The sequence below is a fragment of the Mchenga conophoros genome, linkage group LG15 (assembly GCF_057382185.1).
Source record: "Mchenga conophoros isolate Kocher_MC1m ecotype Shallow Benthic linkage group LG15, M_conophoros_male_GT1.1, whole genome shotgun sequence".
Classification (NCBI taxonomy): domain Eukaryota; kingdom Metazoa; phylum Chordata; class Actinopteri; order Cichliformes; family Cichlidae; genus Mchenga; species Mchenga conophoros.
The window spans coordinates 5,306,393-5,324,918 of NC_140540.1; the positions used below are offsets into that span (position 1 = coordinate 5,306,393).

The following is an 18,526-nucleotide window of genomic DNA, read 5'->3' on the forward strand; positions in this document are numbered from 1 at the left end:
TAGGCTCACATTAGAGGAATAATCTCCAGATAAAATTTGCCAGGTGCACAAGTCATGAGTTTGAGTATTGGAACAGAGTTTGTGATATCATGTGCCAAGAAACCCCCCCAGAAAATAACAACCAAAAACAAAAATTTTACAGGAGGCAGCAGCCTGCCTGTGGAGAGCGAGAGGAGAGAGATTGTGTGCCAGCATAGGAAGGAGAAGACAACAACGCAGAAGACTGCACAGGGGTCCTTCCCCTGTTACACTGTGAGGGTGAACACAAAGTGTGAGGTCACTGAAACTCAAACGACAGGAAGTCAAGTGATTCTGAAAAATGTTGTTACTGTACTATTCTGTTGCACACAATGGGCCATGTTTTATTACCACAGTACCTGTTTCTGAGTATCGATGCTCCTCATGCCCTGGTAACTGTGTTACACATCTTTGTGTCACCACGTGCTTTTCCCCTCACAAAACACACACATTTAGGTAAGCCTGAAATCAGCATGACATTACAGAGTATTAACTTTGATATTTTTAAAATAGCAGTACAGTGCTCTAATTATTCAGTGTCAGCAGGAATTCATAGGACAAGAACTTCAGGAAACGAGAAGATAAATTATGCATTTCTAGTATCCACACAGATTCTGACCAAATATTTATATATGTTGACTCCCCTTATCTGTAAGGTTGTTTTTGGTGGTGATGACTTATTTATTTGAATCAAAGGTTTTGGGTGAGTTCATTCTAAGAGCTGTAAAAACTGTAATGCTTAGCTCTTGTCAAAGACATAAAGCTTATCCTTTTCACAAGGTGTTCTTTAACAAGATAAATGAGATGTGTCTTTTAATCTCAAAACAGACAAAATGGGTGAAATCAACCATCAGTGTATGTGTTACATCTTCATCCTTTGGCTGCTACTTTTTAGGGGTCGCCACAGCAGATCATCTTCCTCCAACTCACCATATCCCTACCACACTCCTCTGTAACACCAACCCTCTGCATGTCTTCCTTCACTACATCCATGAGCCTCCTCTGTGGTCTTCCTCTTTTCCTTCTGCCTGGCAGCTCCATCTTCAGCATCATATTTGTCTTGCCTGCCAGCACGAAAGTTTGCTTTCTTTTCCTTAACCCTGGAGAACCCATGGGGTCAGAGCCGACCCCAATGGTTTTCTAGGGAAACCATGGGGTCAAATTTGACCCCATGGTTTCTCCAGGGTTAAAGTCCTGCTTTTTCTGTAATCGATGGTCAACATTTTGGATGTTTCTTCTTGCTCTACGTCTCTTCCTTACCTCAGGGTAGACCTTGACAGATACTCCAGCTTTTTCTCAGTTTTTCTGGCAGATTTCTTGCAACATTTATACTCATCTTAAGTGGAGGGAATTTCAAATGAATTCAAATCTGCAGCAAAAACACTGTGACCTGCCGTACCTTTCCAAAAACCCTTTAAATCACGCATCAAAATTCAGCTTCTGTGTTGATGACTAAATAGTTTCCACAAGACACATATAGGTGTCTTTCCTCTGCATCCATATATCCTTACTCTTGTTCCTCTCAACTTCCATAAATATGTTTTCCAAAATTAAAATTATTGGCTTGCACCTGTGGCCACAGAACACAATTTAAACTATACTGCACATTTTGTTCACAAAGACGTGCCCGACTAATATTTGCTCAAACTGTGGACAGTTTTACCAAAACGAGGCAAGGATTTGAAAATCGTCTAGCAGTATCGCTCTGTAGCGCCCTCCAGCTGTAGCTCCAGGTACTCTGAAGTGGATCGCTTTCTCACAAAGACACAGTTGAGTCCAGTCGGCCTGCCACAACCAGACCATGACACAAAAGGTCTAAGTGGGAGCGCTAGATGCTAGAGAGCCTGACTTTGCTCTTTCATGCTAACACGGATTGATCTTTCAGTCGTTGTCCGTCCTACACAGCTGCCATGAACATACGCGAGTTTTGAAAGGGAGTCATATTTTACGTATAAATATACATTACAGAGAAAGAGGCCGAGATAGGAGGGAGAGAGAGAGACGTCTCTTTTAAAGCTAAGCCTTGGGGCTGAGAACTCTCTGAAGAGCTGGAATCAGACATGCACAATCAGTTCCCCTCTTCAAATCTCCTTTGCAGGCCTATCTACTTGAACAGGCTTCTCTTAATTACTTTCTCTATCACTTAGGCGAGCCGTGGCTGGGACGAGGAGCAGCAGCGTCTCTGCCAGAGACATTTGGCTGGTTTGAACCCATATTTTTATAGGCCTATCTTCTTTCTCACAAGCCTGTCCCACACCTTCTCCCCGCACCACCACCACAACCGCCGCAGCCACCGCCACCTTTCTTCCCTCCTTGCCTTGCTTTCATTGCACGCTGCTCTTGTCTTTCCGTGGCTCTCCCCTATTCCAAATATCTCCAGGGTGTCAGTTGCGTCATGTGACTGGTGCGCTTGTGATTACAGCAGTTGGCAGACGTGCTAATCTATGAGGAAGAACCCAAAATATCTGGAGAAAAAAATGACAGCATGTAAAAGAAGCATAAGGTCAGTATGGAGATCAGCGTAGAGCGAGAACACGGTAAAGACAACTCAGGGTTGACACTGAAACCCGAATTCCCTCCTCTTTCAAATCTCTCCGCCTGTCTTCCTGTCTGTCTGAACCGCTCTCAGGGGCTTGAGGCCAAACTTTGGACCCCCTCCTCTCTTCCTCTCTCATGCTCCTGCCTGTCACATTGGCTTGCTCCCCTCACTCTGCTCACTTCCCTGTGTCCTCCTTCTTCTTCTTCTCCTCCTTCTTCGATTTTTTTTCCCTTCTCTTTTTGTCTGGCGTCTGGTCCACTAGAGCTGTATTTAATTAGTTTCTGTTGGGTTAATTAGGGGCTAAAGTTAGGGGGTCGGACCAGAACAAAAGCGGGTCAGGCTGGACGGATGCAGGTGCTCAGGAGTGGTTGCCAGATTCCACCGTTCAGATTAAGATGGCCTTGAATTGTCTGGAGTATTGGAGAGCAGGCGAGCCACTAGTAAATCGCAAGGAGGGGAGGTTTTCCACCTCACATGGGACGGTGGGCTCCATATGTACCCACGGCAGCATCACCGTTCTTGTTTATATGAATTTCAGCATCATTTCTACGCGTGTGCCACGCCGGCATTCATCACAGAGTTGGTCCAATGTATGGCGCGTGCAAATGATGTCCTCGCCAGTCTGTTGTATGTTCTCATTCATATCACTGCCCGCCACCATGTGCCCCCCACCCCCAACCCTTTTTTCCCCCCAACAGTGCCAGCTATACCCTGCTCCTTTGGCTTGCGTGGAATTAGAAGAAAAATATGTGAGGAGGACATCAAATGACCAAACCAAGCAAGTGAAGCATACATAAAATGGGCAGCAGCAGCCTTTGAAGTGTACATCAGTGGCCCGAGTGAAGTGATCACATAAATTAAACGCATAAAGACAGCAGTGTGGATGTGAGTATAGACTGCTGCGCTTTCATCTCACCTGTTTACTAACTGTTCTTTTTGGCACACTGTTTGAAACTCACACATGCTGTATGCAACTCATACATTGCAAAAGTAAAAGAAAGACACCATTCGACTTTTTTGAAAGGGAAGAAGAGGAGAAACGAGAGGAGAGGGATCTCTGGCATGGCTGGAGCCCCTCAGTGTGTGAGGGTCCTGGGGCCCTTTAGACAGGCGCCAGCCCAGCAGGGAAGCAGAGACAATCACGCAGCACCAGATTCAATGCACAGAGATTGAGGGATGGGAGAGAGATGAGGAGTCACAGAGGGGTAGATTGAAGGGGGAGCGGGACAAAGAGGACAGCTGAGAAAGGTGGAGGACACGACAAGGAGATGAGTGGGAAGAGTCCAGGTAGAAATCGAAGGAGCGCAGAGCAAACAAGCTAAAAAGAATTGGATGGAGAGGGGGAGAATGACAGCGCAGATCAAGAGGAGAAGTAAAAGGAAGAAAGAGCGAGCCTGACAGAGATAGCATATATTCCCTCTGTAACAGTCTTTATCACCAGCCCAGATCGTGGCGTATGAACAGTGATCCAAGTCAACCATCTGCTGAGGCTAGATAAGCCTGGGAGAGCTGGGTATTGAGCTGTCACTCAGGGAGGAGTGCAGAAAAGGAAAGAAAGGAGGGGAGAGAGAGAAACAGAAGAGAAATAAAGACGGGACAGGAGAGAGATGGAGAAGAAGGAGGGAGGGAGGGAGGTGTCTGCGCAAGGTAGGAAAAATGAAAGGAGAAGATTTGTGCGGAGTGGAGAGCACCCGTCTTGTTAGAGAAAGACTTAACGTCAACTAGATGTCCAGCCCCGTCCCGTCTGATCTCGAATAATCCTTCAGTTAATAAGAGGAACAATAAAAGTGTTTTCTTTCTCGCCAGCCTACACGTCCCACACGCACACATATATCACACTGTGAGACGCATCGACTCACATCACTCCTCATCACGCTAATGATGACAGGATGTTTGTTTGTTTTCTGTCACTGGCAGCATGTGCATATTCACATTTGTCACGTTGTAAAGTTCTAATCACGAAACAGGGCTTCTTGCCATTTCAAACAAATCTGCAATTCGCTTATATTAATGTGCAAAAATGCGTGGGGGGAGCTGTGTCCCCGTGAACATCACCTCCATTGGTCGGGAAGATCCCAACACTGGTTTAAAAAATTAATTCTGTCCTCATTTACCTGATGTTTGTTTGATTTCCTTCAAGTGAATCAATCCCAGTTTTATATGCATGGATCTGTGCATTTATAGTGTGATACCCTGGTAGATATAGGGGGGTGAATTAAGGCCAGGAGGGGGGTCAGGCCCGGGAGTGGGGGTTAGGAGGGGATTAGCTGAGGCCGGTTGGATCATTTTACAGCCGGAGGACCCCCCCTTCACCCTCTGCAGTCTCCTGGACAATAAGGATTAAACTCCTCTTGTTCCTCAACTCTGGAAAACGGCAGGGCGACAAAGACACTATTCCTCCTGGGTCCCCTGGCTGTGGCTGGGAGCTAAGGAAAGGAGAGGAGGGTGGGAGGGAAGAAGTGATGGAGTGAAGGGAAGGAGGAAGGGAGGGAGGAAGAGGCAGGGGGTCCGTCATAAAATTAATCCCTTCACAATTTCCTCTGGGTGCAAAGTGAGATATGAGGCAGACATGTCTAATGAAATGCTACAGTCATCTAAGGACACAGTGATAAAAGCATATATTAAACTAATGGAGCCCGTCATTAGTGGCTCTATTAAGCGGATCGAGATAGTGCGCTCTCTTTTGGTGATCTGCGTGGAAGATTAATCAATTCTAAGAAAAGCCCACCTTCTCACAGTTTCCTATTTTAATGCTCTTGGCATTTATGTGGCAATATTTTAGTTACGTTACCCATAATCCTCAGAGCTGGGACTATTCTCTATCTGTTGTTTTTATTACTTTTTTGCTCACTTTCATGCTTAGCTTGGGACACAGACTGGAATCATAGGTAAACAGCCAGCCAGGCTCCAGATGAACATAACATTCATATTAACACACTTATAAAGCTCAGTCAGTAATGTATTAAATCCACAGAGTGTATATAAACAGTGGGCATAGCCAGGTCACGTGGTTTGCCCCATCCTGATTGCCGCTTTTTGAAACCAGATCTCCAGCATGGGATGGATCTAATCTGACAGCATGCTCATATATTAGCCGCTTCTTGATCACAGTGAAAGTTTATTATTGTTGCCCTTCTGGAGACTCACGGAGATCGTAATATACAAAATGAACATCATGCTGTCGTTCATATGACGTCAGAGTAGCGATTGAAGTGCGTCATGAATGTCTTTTACTGGTACTTACATCTTATTTCTTAAATCTGCACAAAAACTTCAGTCTAAAAAATTTTCTGCGCTGTTAGTACCTCAACAGGTCATTTCTATGCTTCAGTTTTTCTACAGATGGAACAAATACAGCATAAAGTGATGATCAGCTGTGTCTTATAACAATGCCTTAACTTTAAATTAACAGTACAATGTTCAGCAACTTAATGGTAACAAATCCCAAAATGTCTACACATGCTGTCAGATTAATACACATTTCCAGTCTTTTTTCTGAGCTAAGCTGGCTTCCAAAATGTCAAAGCTATTGATTCCAAATTAAATCGCTGGACATAAATCCCAGGTGCAATATATCATTTGGGTCCTCTGCGAATAAAAAAAGTATCCCGAGCTAAATAAGTCAAAGGATAAATCCTGTGTAAAGGCCCAGTGTTGAGCACAGTGCGATCATAGCCTGAGGCATGGCGATTAGGAAAGCTTAGATGTCAAAGAGTCCACCCAAGGACGTACTACTGGGCTCAGTTTGTGGCACGGTGCCCTCCTTGTTTGCACTTACAATTACTGTTTCGTCTGCTTTGGGGATGAAGGACAAAAGTAATTCTGTGATGTTGTGATGCAGAGTATCCAATTTACTGGTCAACGACCAAGTGAGAGGAACATAAAAGAGAAAGACAAAAGAAACAGAAGTCCATGGGTTTTAATCTGAGAATAAAAAAAACGAAAAGAAAAAGAAAGAAATGAGGGAGTCATAGAAATGAAAAGAGAAAAAGGCTGAGGAGGAGGGCAAGCAGCACAACAGAACCAGGGGGAGTAAGAGGAGAGGAGGGGCATTTCTTACAAAAAGGGGTTTCTTTTTTTTTTTACTTATAGGGAAAAAGAGCAAAAGAAAAGCCTCTTCTTGCCTCCTGGATGCAGTGTCAAACCCAATCAGTGTCTGGTCTGGCAGTGCTGCTTGTCTCCCAGGCACCAGCTCACAATGGAGGAGAGCCTGGGCCGCCACACCTCTCACTTCCAATCTGCCTCCTCCAGGACAGGCCTGAAAGCGGGGAGGGACAACAATGCACCTCAAATGTTCAAATTCTCATAAAAAAAGTGCCTATGTGGTGAGAATTGGATTAGCTAGTAAAAGAAAGAAGGAAAAAAAAGCACTCTGGTAGCTTTAGATCAGTTCATGCTGACTTGGACAGTTAATATCAGTTTTTATTGTTAAAAAGCTGGAATAAGTGGGGCTTAGGATAAATGTCTGGGTGTAGGTAGGGGTATTGTTCTTAAAGATTTTCCGAGCAAGAACGGGGTCTTAGTGTCACGGTGTATATACGTAAAAGCCAAACACAAACATGGATAAACCGCAACGACGATTACAACCACCAACAATCCCTGAGCTGCGGAGTCCTGTGCTAATAAACGTGAGCAGCAAGGTCTGATCCTTAAAAACCTCGCCACTCAAAAAAAAATGTCTGTCTTGAATAGACACCCCCTTAAATGGTATTGTTGAGCAAATCCGGTATTAAAAGGAAAGGGTTACTCTGCGTTTAGACTCTTGAAGACTTTAGTTAAGCCAGTGCCGCTGCCACTTTTGCAGCCCGGGCTTCATCGGGCCCGAGTAAACCTGTCTCTCGGTGGCGATTGGCTGAAGGCGAAGGGGCCATCTTTTTCACACGCTTCATCCCTCGCCACCACACCAACCCCAAAGCCCCCCCTTTCCTCCCAACACCCCCAGCTAGTGTTTACCCATCATCAAACAATGGCTGGTTACTGGCAATTAAACAGCATTTTCTGAGGAATCCGCTGCTCTGGTCTAATGGCATTACTGTTGGATGATTCAATCCTTGAATAGTCAACAGGATTTTGCCTCTCACCAGGAAAAATACTGCTTCATCGAATTACCCGTATTACATAGATTTACCCAAAGCTTATGATTCAGGGTTCACAGATTACCGCTTTTCTAAAGATGGCTGGAGAAAGGCGCGATAGGCTGGGAGAGTGATGACTCCAGTGCCTCCAAGCTGGCCCCTGCCTTTCACTGGCACACTTTTCCCCAGAAGGCTGCTTATCCAGAATGCTTTGCAGATTTGGAGAGATTATTAATTTATGTGAATGCAAACACTTTTCTTTTGTGCTTCGTTCGTCTTGCTTGAACTTTATCATCTTAGACGATGCGAGCACCAGTAGCACACGCGCACAACATACACACAAGTACAGGCTAGACACAAAGATATAGGAGCCAAGCTGCACATTGTGCCCTTTGACCTTCCGTGGGTCGAGTCGAGCCGGGCAGCTCGAGGAACCGGGAAGATTGGCCAAGTCCATTATCTCACAATGAAGGGCTAATTACCAGGCCTGCAAGCCTCAAATCACACGGCAGCAGACTGCCTGTCTCTGTCCTCCGCTCACCCAACATCTTAATTGCTCTTTTATTCTTTCTCTGTTTTTTACTGTGCCTCTCTCCCGGACTCACTCCTTCGTCGCCTCAGCCATTTCACACATAAAAGCAAGATGCTAATTGCCTGCTATGGAAATATTGGGCCTGTGATTAGCCAGGCAGAAGGTTTGGCTGGCCTGTCTCTGTGTGAAACAGTGTCGAGCCAGCATGCCCGATGCAAAAAAAATTTTAAAAATAGAAAAGTGCGGTAGTCAGCGGTGAAAGGAAATTCATTTTTCCCATCACTCGCATGCGGAGCAGGGTTGAAAGCAGGAGGACTGTTATTGTGCTCCAGTGGCAATTTGTCAGACTGCTATGTTGGCAATAAGTTGACAGAAAATCAGCTTGAGCAAAATTACAGAGAAGTTATTTCAATTACTTTTAGGCTAAGTTGGTGTTTTGCTGTGACAATGACATTATAAGGTTTAAATATTTGGACTACATTCAGTTAATAAAGAGGTGGGGTTTGGGAGTGGGAGGGCACCAGGTTGATACACATGATTAATCGTGTTCAGGTAAAGTGTTGTTATCGCCAATGATTAATTCACCCGAGGCCTTTATTAAGTTCTCCCCCTTGTGACCCTCTGATTTATTATCTCATTCACTAAGTAGTTTGCTGATAATGGCCACACATAATCATCTAACAAGACAACAGGGGTTTGTTAATGGACTCCATCTAGAGACCCATATACATATGGAAATGAGACCCAGTGGGGGAATTTGCAGGACCCACTTCCAGCTTCTGTGCCATCTAACGGCTTATTTTCAAAATATTTTCTCCAATTAAACCTCAACATGGCGAGGAAAATGCGTTTTGTAAGCGTGCGTGTATGTGCTTTGTCATATTGTATCCGTAAACTAGCTAAACACAGCTTCCTTGGGAACCTCGAGCTCTTTTCTGCGCACTTCAAATTGTGCTTGGTTATTTTGATAACTCATTCAAAGAAAGTCACCTGCCATTTGACCTTGGTTTTTGTCCCAACCAGCGCTCTTTGAAAACCTTGGCGGATATTGAAATGCTCTTTCAGACAAGTTCTCTTTGCAGTGGCTCCTCAAGAGCTTTGTCCAAGATGTTGGAAAAGCTGGAGATGGTGGTGAGGGGGGAAGGCTGCTTTTTTTCCCAACAGTGGCAGCAGTGGAGTGGCAGCGGTAGTGCAATGATTGGTGGTGACGGCGGCAGTGGTGGTGGTGGTGGGGAATTTGGGGACAGAGAGGGGTGCAGGTCGGCTGTTCAAAGGCTGGCTTTTTACATTGTTGGTCAGTTGGGGATTAAGGTCCTCTGTGCAGCAGAATAGCCCCTCTAATTAAAAAGGATAAGAAGGCAGAAAAATAGCGAGAGGCACGGGAGGAAGCAAAGAAAGAGGGAGAGGGGAGAGCAAATTTGCAGAGAAAAGAAAGAAAAGAAAAACTGTTTTCAGTGTCACTCCCGCAGCCGGGCCCATCAATTCAGACTGGATTAACTTTACACTCCTCCTCCTCATTTCTCTCTGCCACTCTCTCTCCCCAGTCTCTTTCTATCGAGCAGTTTCCGAACTTTGCTCTCCACATGCACTTTAATCTTTTGAATGCATGCTTTCAAAGCATTTAGTTGACCTCATAAAGAGCTTCACCTGTATATTTCTGGGACAATCTTACAGGAAAACTTCACATGTCATAGCTAAAGATGATGTAACAGTTTACCAATTATAGAAGCAAAACAAACCAAAACCATAGCCAGGAGCTAAACCCAATTACCAGCACCAGTTTCATTCTGCTAAAGGCTTGAATTTGTGTGTTAGGCTGCATTGTGTGTTTGCTGCTCACTATTTGCCATCATCAGAATGTGAATAGAGAAGGCTGTGTGCTGTGCCCCAGATGCTGGCTGTCAGTAGGTGGGCTGTTTGCCGTGGGGATGCCAGGTTGTGTTTTTGTTTGGCCCTCCTCTGTCCCGCCTGCCTCCCTCCCCTCAACTGGTGGGGGGTCCTGGGCTCCTGGGGCCAGTCCCTGCTGACCAATACCCAGGTATGAGGCCTCTCAGTTTGGCTAACACTATAGCCACAGGCCGTGGGAGGTTAACGAGGTACCAGCAGGCACTAGGCATTCAACTCTCCCATGGGGAAACCACAAGTGGTGGATGTATCTCAATGAAGGGCATGAATATGATGTGATATTAGCTATGACAGCCATGAGGCAGTGGACTATAATGGGAAAATTGTAATACTGTGCTGCAGGTGCAATATGAAGTACAGCACTGACACCAAACTATCAAAGAAGAATCTCCAAAATGTCATTTCACCGGAAAAGTACATGTAGCCGAACCACGCTAGCATTTAAAGGTGTTAAAATTTGCTATTTTATTTAATGTGTTGTTGCAATAATTGGATTTTGTCATGTAAATCTGAGCATGGCAATAAGTCCCCAGCCACACAGGCCTGGAGACTGGTTCTCTACCATCTATCAACCACTGTTTGCTAGGGAAAAATGTGTGCTCCCTGACAAGCTGGCAAGTGCTTGTTAGAGGTTGATGGTAGTTTCTGGGAAATCAGCTGCCTAAAACACAGTCCCAAAGGCCTATGGTCTGATCAGTGGCTATGTGTATTCTCTTACTGGGGGGGCAAATGTCTAATTGCAATTCCTTTGGTCACTAGTACCTAGCTGTAGTCACTCTGCAAATTTTTTGCTAACTACTAGCTGAGCAGTAGTAAAGTTTGTCTCTGGTTTGCATCCTGTAAGTCGTACAACCACTCGGCTAGCAGTTGGCCAATGTTTGCAGACAACCCAGCATCTTCCATGCAAACTACGAGTGACCTCAGCAAAGCAATCATAAGGAGGTTTTTGATGTAGCACCATCTTTGGTGCCAATTTTACCTGGCAACAGCCAGCAACCTCTAGCAACTATTTACCAACCAGTTGGGGAGCAAACATTTTTCTCTCCCAACCAATAAGACACAAAAAGCTCTATACACTTTTTTTTGCCAGTGTGACTTCACATTTGAGTTGCTGGAAAACAGCTCCCCCTCACAGGATAAGAAGGTTTTTGTCTCCGTTGTTCAGCTGCTGCCCAGAGCCTTCTGTTAGTACAATAGTTAAATATCGAGGGACGCTCGGTTTGTCTTCTTGTAATCATCAATACATGTATGGCTTCTTCCACAATGTCTATCAATAAAGTTATCATTGTCAGGTGCAGATGGCAAAAGAAAAAAAAAATCACGATAATGTCCAATATAGTTTCCCCCCCATCAGCGTGTAACAGATGGGATTGACAGAGTGGGCCAAGTCATTGATTTGACCTTGATTTAGGCCTAGACCACTGAAGTGAGAGGTAGTCAGAGGAAATAAAGATTAAGAATATTAATCCATGAAGCGATACAATTTGGTATATTGTGTTTACATCATGTAAATGTTACATTTACCCCCATTTATACCCCATGAATTAAGAGAACAAACTCTTTCATTAGATTGTGATTATGATATCTTTAAACAAATGTTTAATATTTAAAGTCTGTCACCCTGATGTACAAGGAACAAACAAATGGGTGCTGGAAAAGAGAAGTGGCAGCAGCTCAACATACTTCCCTCATGCCAGCATTATCCAGTACACTCTGAGAGAGAGCAGCGTTGCAGTCCCACGATTCTTAGCCTTCAATTCGTCTCCCTAACAGCAGGAGAAACCGTGACTGCGTCGATTCGCCGGGAGACAGGGGGAGGGCATATTGCCACAGACATTAACAAGCGACTTCACCTTTTAACAACCACGGCTCCGTTTAGCTGAAACGCTCCCCAGGGCTGTTAGATATTTTCCGATGAATTATATATCAGAGCTGAAGATGAAAGGACTCTGCGTGAGCCAAGAACATCGCTGTGGGACAACAAGGAGACCAGATATTTAAGCCCGGTGAGGCTGTTTGTTTTAGCGTGCATCCATGAAGGCAGAAAATGGGAAAACTCCACGGCCTGCAGTGAAACTGTAAAGGCTATAGGCCTATAGAGATTTGGAAAGATCCAGAAATGACCAAAGTAGGCACTTTTAAAAAAAAAAAGAAGAAAAAATAAGGGTAAAATCACAGTTTTATTTATTTATTTATTGATTGATTTTAAAGCCTTTATGCAAGGAATTGACACGAATGGTGCTGAGATTTGCTGTAGCAGCACACAGAGTGCAGGCCTTATTGATTTCAGGCTTGTCTAACAACCCAGCAGCCTCGCAGTCTGTTCATCTGGCACATAGACTCCTAATTAGTTGTCTAACCTGCTGTTTGTTTGGGAGCATCAATCAAAGCCTTCATTTAGGGATGAGGAGGCCAAAGTTTTGTCGGAAACTGATGATTTTTTTTTAAATCCAAACCGACCTGGGATCCAGGATTAAGCCCGAGCACAACAGATGAGCGAAAAGAAAAGAGCATAGAGGGATTAGCTTTAGTGGTAATCTAATCCCGAAATGCAACCTGCACCTCCTTCCTACAACCACAGAATTTTTTTAAGCACACACATTGCTCAGGATTTGACTGTAGGGAGTGGGGGCGCAAAGTTTCAACCAACATTTACATTTATTTTTTCTTCATATGTTCTTCATGGAGTTACACAGAATCAAACCACAACAGATCTCTCCGAAATTATTATTATTATTATTATTATTATTATTTTTCTTATTTTTCTTATTTTTTAATATTTTGTCTTCAGCCTCCATGTCAATCCATCTACTATAATTATGTCATAATAGCACAGCTGGTTTATTGTAATATTTGATGGTCACAGCACTGATGGCAACACACCTTAGCCCATAAATACCATGCCATATTTTACCTGTGTCAAAATATATCAACGTATATGTAATTACATTATTTTTTAATTCCCTTTGCTGGGCATCAGCGATGCTTCGGAGCCAGCAATAGGCCACTTTTCTCCAACTGCATCTTTTGAAACCCCCCTGCCCATCATATTTTGTCTCATTTCCATTGGCTGCTAAAATTCTTCGCCCCCTCCATCTCTTCCTTCCTTCCTTCCTTCCTTCCTTCCTCTCTCTCTCCTCTCACACACGTTTTTTCAGCATAAATACCGAGCATCTCTCGGTATTATCCACATCCAAAGGTTTACCGCAGGCACATAAATCCTTCACAGGCCCATGACCAAAAACCGAGCGCCTAACAACTGAAGTAAGTGGCCCATTTAACTTCCGCCGTTAATTTAGATTGACTCTATTTTTTTTAAATTATTATTATTATTATTATTTTTTAATTGACAATGAAAGCCACTGGGAGCTGCTTGCCATGAAGCTAGCCTACAGGGAGATAATTGAGGAGGCGTGCTCAGGGGGAAACTTTTTTCCCTGTCTTGCCTCTGCCGGGCTGCACGCCTGAAGCAAAGACGCAGTGAGCCGAGGAATAGCGGGACTGTGGAGCAGTCCGCAACTTGTGGACGTTTCAGTAGAAGCCTTGGATAGAATTAAGCTTAAACACATCGAAATCAGTTCGTTTTTTGTATCTTATTCAGGGGGAAAGCCCCTCAGATTATTTATAATAATAACAACAACAACAATAATAATAATAATATAATACAGCTTTAATTACAACCTGCCTGATTTGTTTTTTTAAATGTGATAGCAGTGCATTAAAAAACTTTGTTTAATAATAATAATAATAATAATAATAATAATAATAATAATAACAGAGGCCCACATGAGCGTTTGTCAGTTTGGGAAAGTGAGTTGTGCGGCTGGTTGTGATGGGGCTTGGGGGTAATGGGGGGGGGGGGGGGGGTGTCTGGCAGTCAGCTGGTCTGATAAATACAATGCCAGTCTTTGTTTTATTTTCGTGACGCAGAAAATTAAGGAAGCCTGAATGCGGAGTCGTGGCTGGCGTCCTGTAATCAGGCCAGCGCGTGCCGTCCGGATTATCTCGTTAATTTCTTACAGAAGGAAGAAAAAGGGGAGGAAAAAAATATACCAGCCAATAATAATTAAATATCCAGGCAGGGTATTTATTATTGAACGGGGTTGAAATAAAGCGACAGATTGAGCACAGGAGTGGCCGTTATGTTGGCTGTATAAAAACGAGGGGTCCGGCTCGGAGCGCCCCGAGTCCTTGTAAAACTTGTAAAACTTATTCTACAGGTAGGTGTAAGTGGAAACGAGAGGCCTCGGACCGGCTGCAGGTGTCTGCGGAAGTTAGCCCAATATATTAGCAATTAATAAAATATTAAGGTGTGCTTATCATCTGATCAAAGAGTAAGTATGTCTTTAACAGGACCCTCGAAGTAAAACTGTCACATAATGCAAAATGTTTTTTTCTTTTTTTTCTTTATTCGATTTTTAATTTAATGTATTTTTATGTTTGTATTTATTTGTGCAATTTAAGAGTTTGTTTTTGAATGCCTAAATTTTTTTTAAAAAATAGCTTCCACGTGAGGTTGAAATTAAAATGCTATTTTTTTTTTGGGGGGGGGGGGGGGGGGGGGGTTTGTTGTTGTTGTTGTTGTTTTGCTCGTAAAATTGACCTCCTCTAAAATGATTGACCATCAACAGAGAAGGCTATCTCTTTGTTTGTTTAGATTAAGTCCTCCTCTCTAATCAACACGTTTCGATAGTCTCACCTTTCCAAATCTAATTCATTAAGGAAAGAGGGTGTGTGTGTGTGCGTGTCCATACTTCAAGGAGGAGTTTCAACCTTCACTTTGGGGTAAATGTCTCCGTGTTTCAAATTATCTGTTCTTCGTATTTTAATGTCGTTACATTTGAATGCTCAGGGAGGTTTTTAATGGAAACAAACAAAGGGCCGGTATAAAGAAGTAAAGGTGCTCGGTTGTGTTTGAATGAGCTGCTCAGTTTGCAGCGCTGGCTTCTTTTGTTTGTTCCCTGAAGGCTTTTGTTATCAGCATTACTTATCGGTCAACACTGGGCTTTGTCTCTGCAAATGTCCCCCAATCAGCTGTCTATTTAGCTTCGCCCAACCTGTGGGTCTATGCTAATTGTGAGCCCGGTTGGGGCCCAGTGTGTGCGCGCATTTTAACGACAATGTTTTGTTTTCGGTGGGTACTAGTAGAGGAGGAGCGGAGTGTGTTTCAGGGGTGGGGAGTTGGAGGGAGGTGTGTGGGGCGGGGCTATAGTAGCAGTGTGTGTGTGTGTGTGAGGAGAGGGGAGGCACTGTGTATGGGGGGGGTTGATGGCGTAAACGCCTGTCAGCCAGACAGAGCATCTTCAGTCTGGTACGGACAGCTGGGGGTCTCCACTTGGCTTTAAGAGCACTGCCAGTTTAAGAGGACGCCCACTTCTTTAAACCCGGAGCTCTGCGCACGGAGCGCGTAAAAATTAGCGGACTGATTTCAAGAACTCACTTTAAAAAGAAAGAAAGAGGGCGAAAAATGGTTATGTCTCACTTCAGATTCGCCTGGACGACTTGACTCAGTAAACAGAGACGCGACCGGATTTTTAAAAAATAAAAACAACCCTCTCTTCTGAGATATTTTTCTTATTTCTTTCCATTGGTGCTCCTTTGACCGACACTCAGCATGATGTCCTATTTGAAGCAACCGCCCTACACGATGAACGGACTGAGCTTATCTACCTCAGGAGTGGACCTGCTGCATCCTTCCGTGGGATACCAAGGTAATATACCCTGTAAGCCCGCAACCACTTCACGATAGAAAAAAAAACTGTCTCTTAAGGTGTCCAGCAGGTTTAAAACATTTAACGGAATGCTGAGTTATCTCAGCTGAAAACGCTGATAGTTGTATTTAATGCTCAGGTGAGGATACGGAACAGGCAACATTTCTAGGTGAGAAGTTGCTGGATTCAAATCGTGCTAAAAGTCAGGATGTGCCAATAATCGCTGTTTTTCTCCCCATTTCTTATCAGCAACCCCCCGCAAACAGAGAAGGGAGAGGACGACCTTCACTCGGGCCCAGCTCGACGTGCTGGAGAATCTGTTCGCCAAGACTCGGTACCCGGACATCTTCATGAGAGAGGAGGTGGCCTTAAAGATCAACCTGCCTGAATCCAGAGTGCAAGTAAGTCGTGAGCATAACTGATAGCGCGAGCCTGCCGAAGGAAGTCGATATTTGGTAATTGTGTCAGTGAGAGGTGAGAGAGGCTCCCCATTCACAGGAGAGGTTGACAACAACACCTCTGAGACTGTATTGTTACTTCCTCATTTATTCCCATTGGGAATGTGCTCACTTGTAATTCTAAAATAGGCTATATTTTTTTCCTCGCATTTCTATTTAATTATGGCCCATACTACTCCTACAGGGAAGTGAGATGATGAGAAAAACAGCTAATTTTTGTATTTACCCCACTGCGGTTACGTGTTCAATATTTTAATGTGTGAATTCTTTATTTATTTTAACATTATTTTTCATTATTGCATTTAAAAGAAAATGATACCTATAATAATCCCAGTAATTCTCTCTCAGGTGTGGTTTAAAAACCGACGGGCCAAACATCGCCAGCAGGCCCAGCAAACCCAGACTGGCGTGCAGAACAAGGCTGTCAGCAGGCCGGTGAAAAAGAAAGGCTCGCCAGTCCGAGAGGCCAGCTCAGAGAGCGGAGCCAGCGGCCAGTTCACGCCGCCTTCGAGCACATCAGTCCCGGCTGTGAGCAGCAGTGCTGCTCCCGTGTCCATCTGGAGCCCTGCTTCCATCTCCCCGCTCTCAGACCCACTGTCTACCTCCTCCTCCTCCTGCATGCAGCGCTCGTACCCCATGACTTACACCCAGGCGACGGGCTACAACCAGGGTTACACGGGCTCCTCGTCCTACTTCACGGGGATGGACTGCAGCTCCTACCTTTCGCCCATGCACCACCAGCTCTCCGCCGCAGGCTCTGCCATGAGCCCCATGAGCAGCAACGGGGTGTCTAGCCACCTGAGCCCGGCGTCGTCCCTCTCCTCCTCGGCGTATGGACCAGCGGGGCTCGGGTTCAATGGCTCTGCAGACTGCCTGGACTACAAGGACCAAACAGCCTCCTCGTGGAAGCTCAATTTCAACGCGGACTGTCTGGATTACAAAGACCAATCAGCGTGGAAATTCCAAGTGTTGTGAGGGGTACGAAATAAATGGACAGCTGTCGTTAACTGCAGACTGTACAGGCAAATTAAAGCCCAAGGTTTGGAGAGGCAAGTGTGGCGTTTCCCCCCCTCACACACCACCACGACCACAGGCCCTAACTTCTACCTCGGGGCAAAGCATAGACGAGGACTGGCGGGCGGCTGTCTCGCGTGTTGGGCTAACTTATTAAAAATACACTGACTTCTTAACTTTGATCAAGGGAACGGAACAAATTTGTTAACCAAAAGTGAGGAAAAGGATCAAGAGATCGAAAGATCCGAATCCTAACTTGGTTGAGTTTGAGGGACATGGTCATGTTTTCTCCTTAGCTACTTAAAGACTCCCTTCTTGTCTTTTTTTTGTTTTGTTTTTATTATTAATTTTGCTGGATCGCTGAAGAGCCCCTTTGATGAAAACGCTGCGCAGGAGAACGTGTGCTTGCGCTGTGAGTGAGTGAGAGCAGCTCTGAACATAAACCTGGATGCACTATTTAATTTATGAGAAAATATGTGGAAGTTACGAGACAATCAGTCCATGTGCGTGTGAGCATAAAATCCCTGATGTGTTTATTTTGCCCTTGTGTCTGTATTTTTTTTGTACAACCTGTATGCAATTGCGCTTTGCGCAAAACCCGTGTGCCACGAGCCAGCTGTGAATTTGATAGTTTTTTTAATGTCTCGGGTGTTGTTGATAAATTATTATAAGGAGATATTAGTTAAAATAGGGAGTGCACGATGAATGAAGCAAGCAGTGAGGAATTTCACTCGAGCTGTAAAGGGCGGGGGGTGGGGTGGGGGGCAACAAACGAACACACTAAAATCCCAATAAAAACAACTTCAACTGATCCACCTCGGCTGCACTTGTGCATCCATCTGATCCATTTCTTGTGTTTCTTTCTTCTTTTATCACGTGTTTCATCGGGGGAAAAACACAGTATTCTATCGCCTCCGTTTATTCAGTTCAGACATGAATGCCATCGTTTGCGGTTAATTATCTGAATTGTGGTTTCTTACTGCTGATCACAGCTGCCTACACAGTTCACCGTGTCTGTCACAACTACCCGGGCAAGGAGGAATTTGAATTATGACAGAGCTATGTTAATCCCGTCTCGTGAAAGCGGGTAATCCCAACATTTTCATTCACGCGCGCCACTGGCCCGTTCACACGGAGAAATGTGACACGGCTGTGCTTGCTCAAGAGTCCAGGGGCAAACACGAGCTTAAAGACAGGTTGTGCGCAAAATGTTCCGTTAAACATCAGTTTGGTTCGGAGGGTGTGTGTGTGATCATCCGCTGAAACGCCAGTGC

At 44.6% G+C, this 18,526-nt stretch overlaps 1 protein-coding gene across 2 annotated transcripts; it reads left to right on the forward strand.

The window, feature by feature from the left end:
- The first annotated feature begins 13,288 nt into the window (after positions 1–13,288).
- Positions 13,289–17,991, forward strand: LOC146557569 (homeobox protein OTX2-like). 2 transcript variants are annotated; one of them, XM_085247357.1, is made up of 4 exons: positions 13,289–13,333; positions 15,683–15,780; positions 16,030–16,181; positions 16,587–17,991. In XM_085247357.1, the coding sequence occupies exons 2-4, from the start codon at positions 15,684–15,686 to the stop codon at positions 17,211–17,213; spliced, it is 876 nt and encodes a 291-aa protein (XP_085103483.1). In that variant the 5' UTR covers positions 13,289–13,333; position 15,683; the 3' UTR covers positions 17,214–17,991. The 2 variants fall into 2 exon arrangements, with proteins under 2 accessions (XP_085103483.1, XP_085103482.1); XM_085247356.1 differs by lacking the exon at positions 13,289–13,333 and having other exon boundaries at positions 15,391–15,780.
- Positions 17,992–18,526: the final 535 nt, after the last annotated feature.

What these genes read in the sequence shown, in the direction of transcription:
- LOC146557569 (XM_085247357.1), top strand. Translation starts at nt 15,684, where the DNA reads ATGATGTCCTATTTGAAGCAACCGCCCTACACGATGAACGGACTGAGC. An exon ending in TCCTTCCGTGGGATACCAAG is followed by an intron (nt 15,781 to 16,029) that starts GTAATATACCCT and finishes ATTTCTTATCAG; the next exon opens with CAACCCCCCGCAAACAGAGA. An exon ending in TGCCTGAATCCAGAGTGCAA is followed by an intron (nt 16,182 to 16,586) that starts GTAAGTCGTGAG and finishes ATTCTCTCTCAG; the next exon opens with GTGTGGTTTAAAAACCGACG.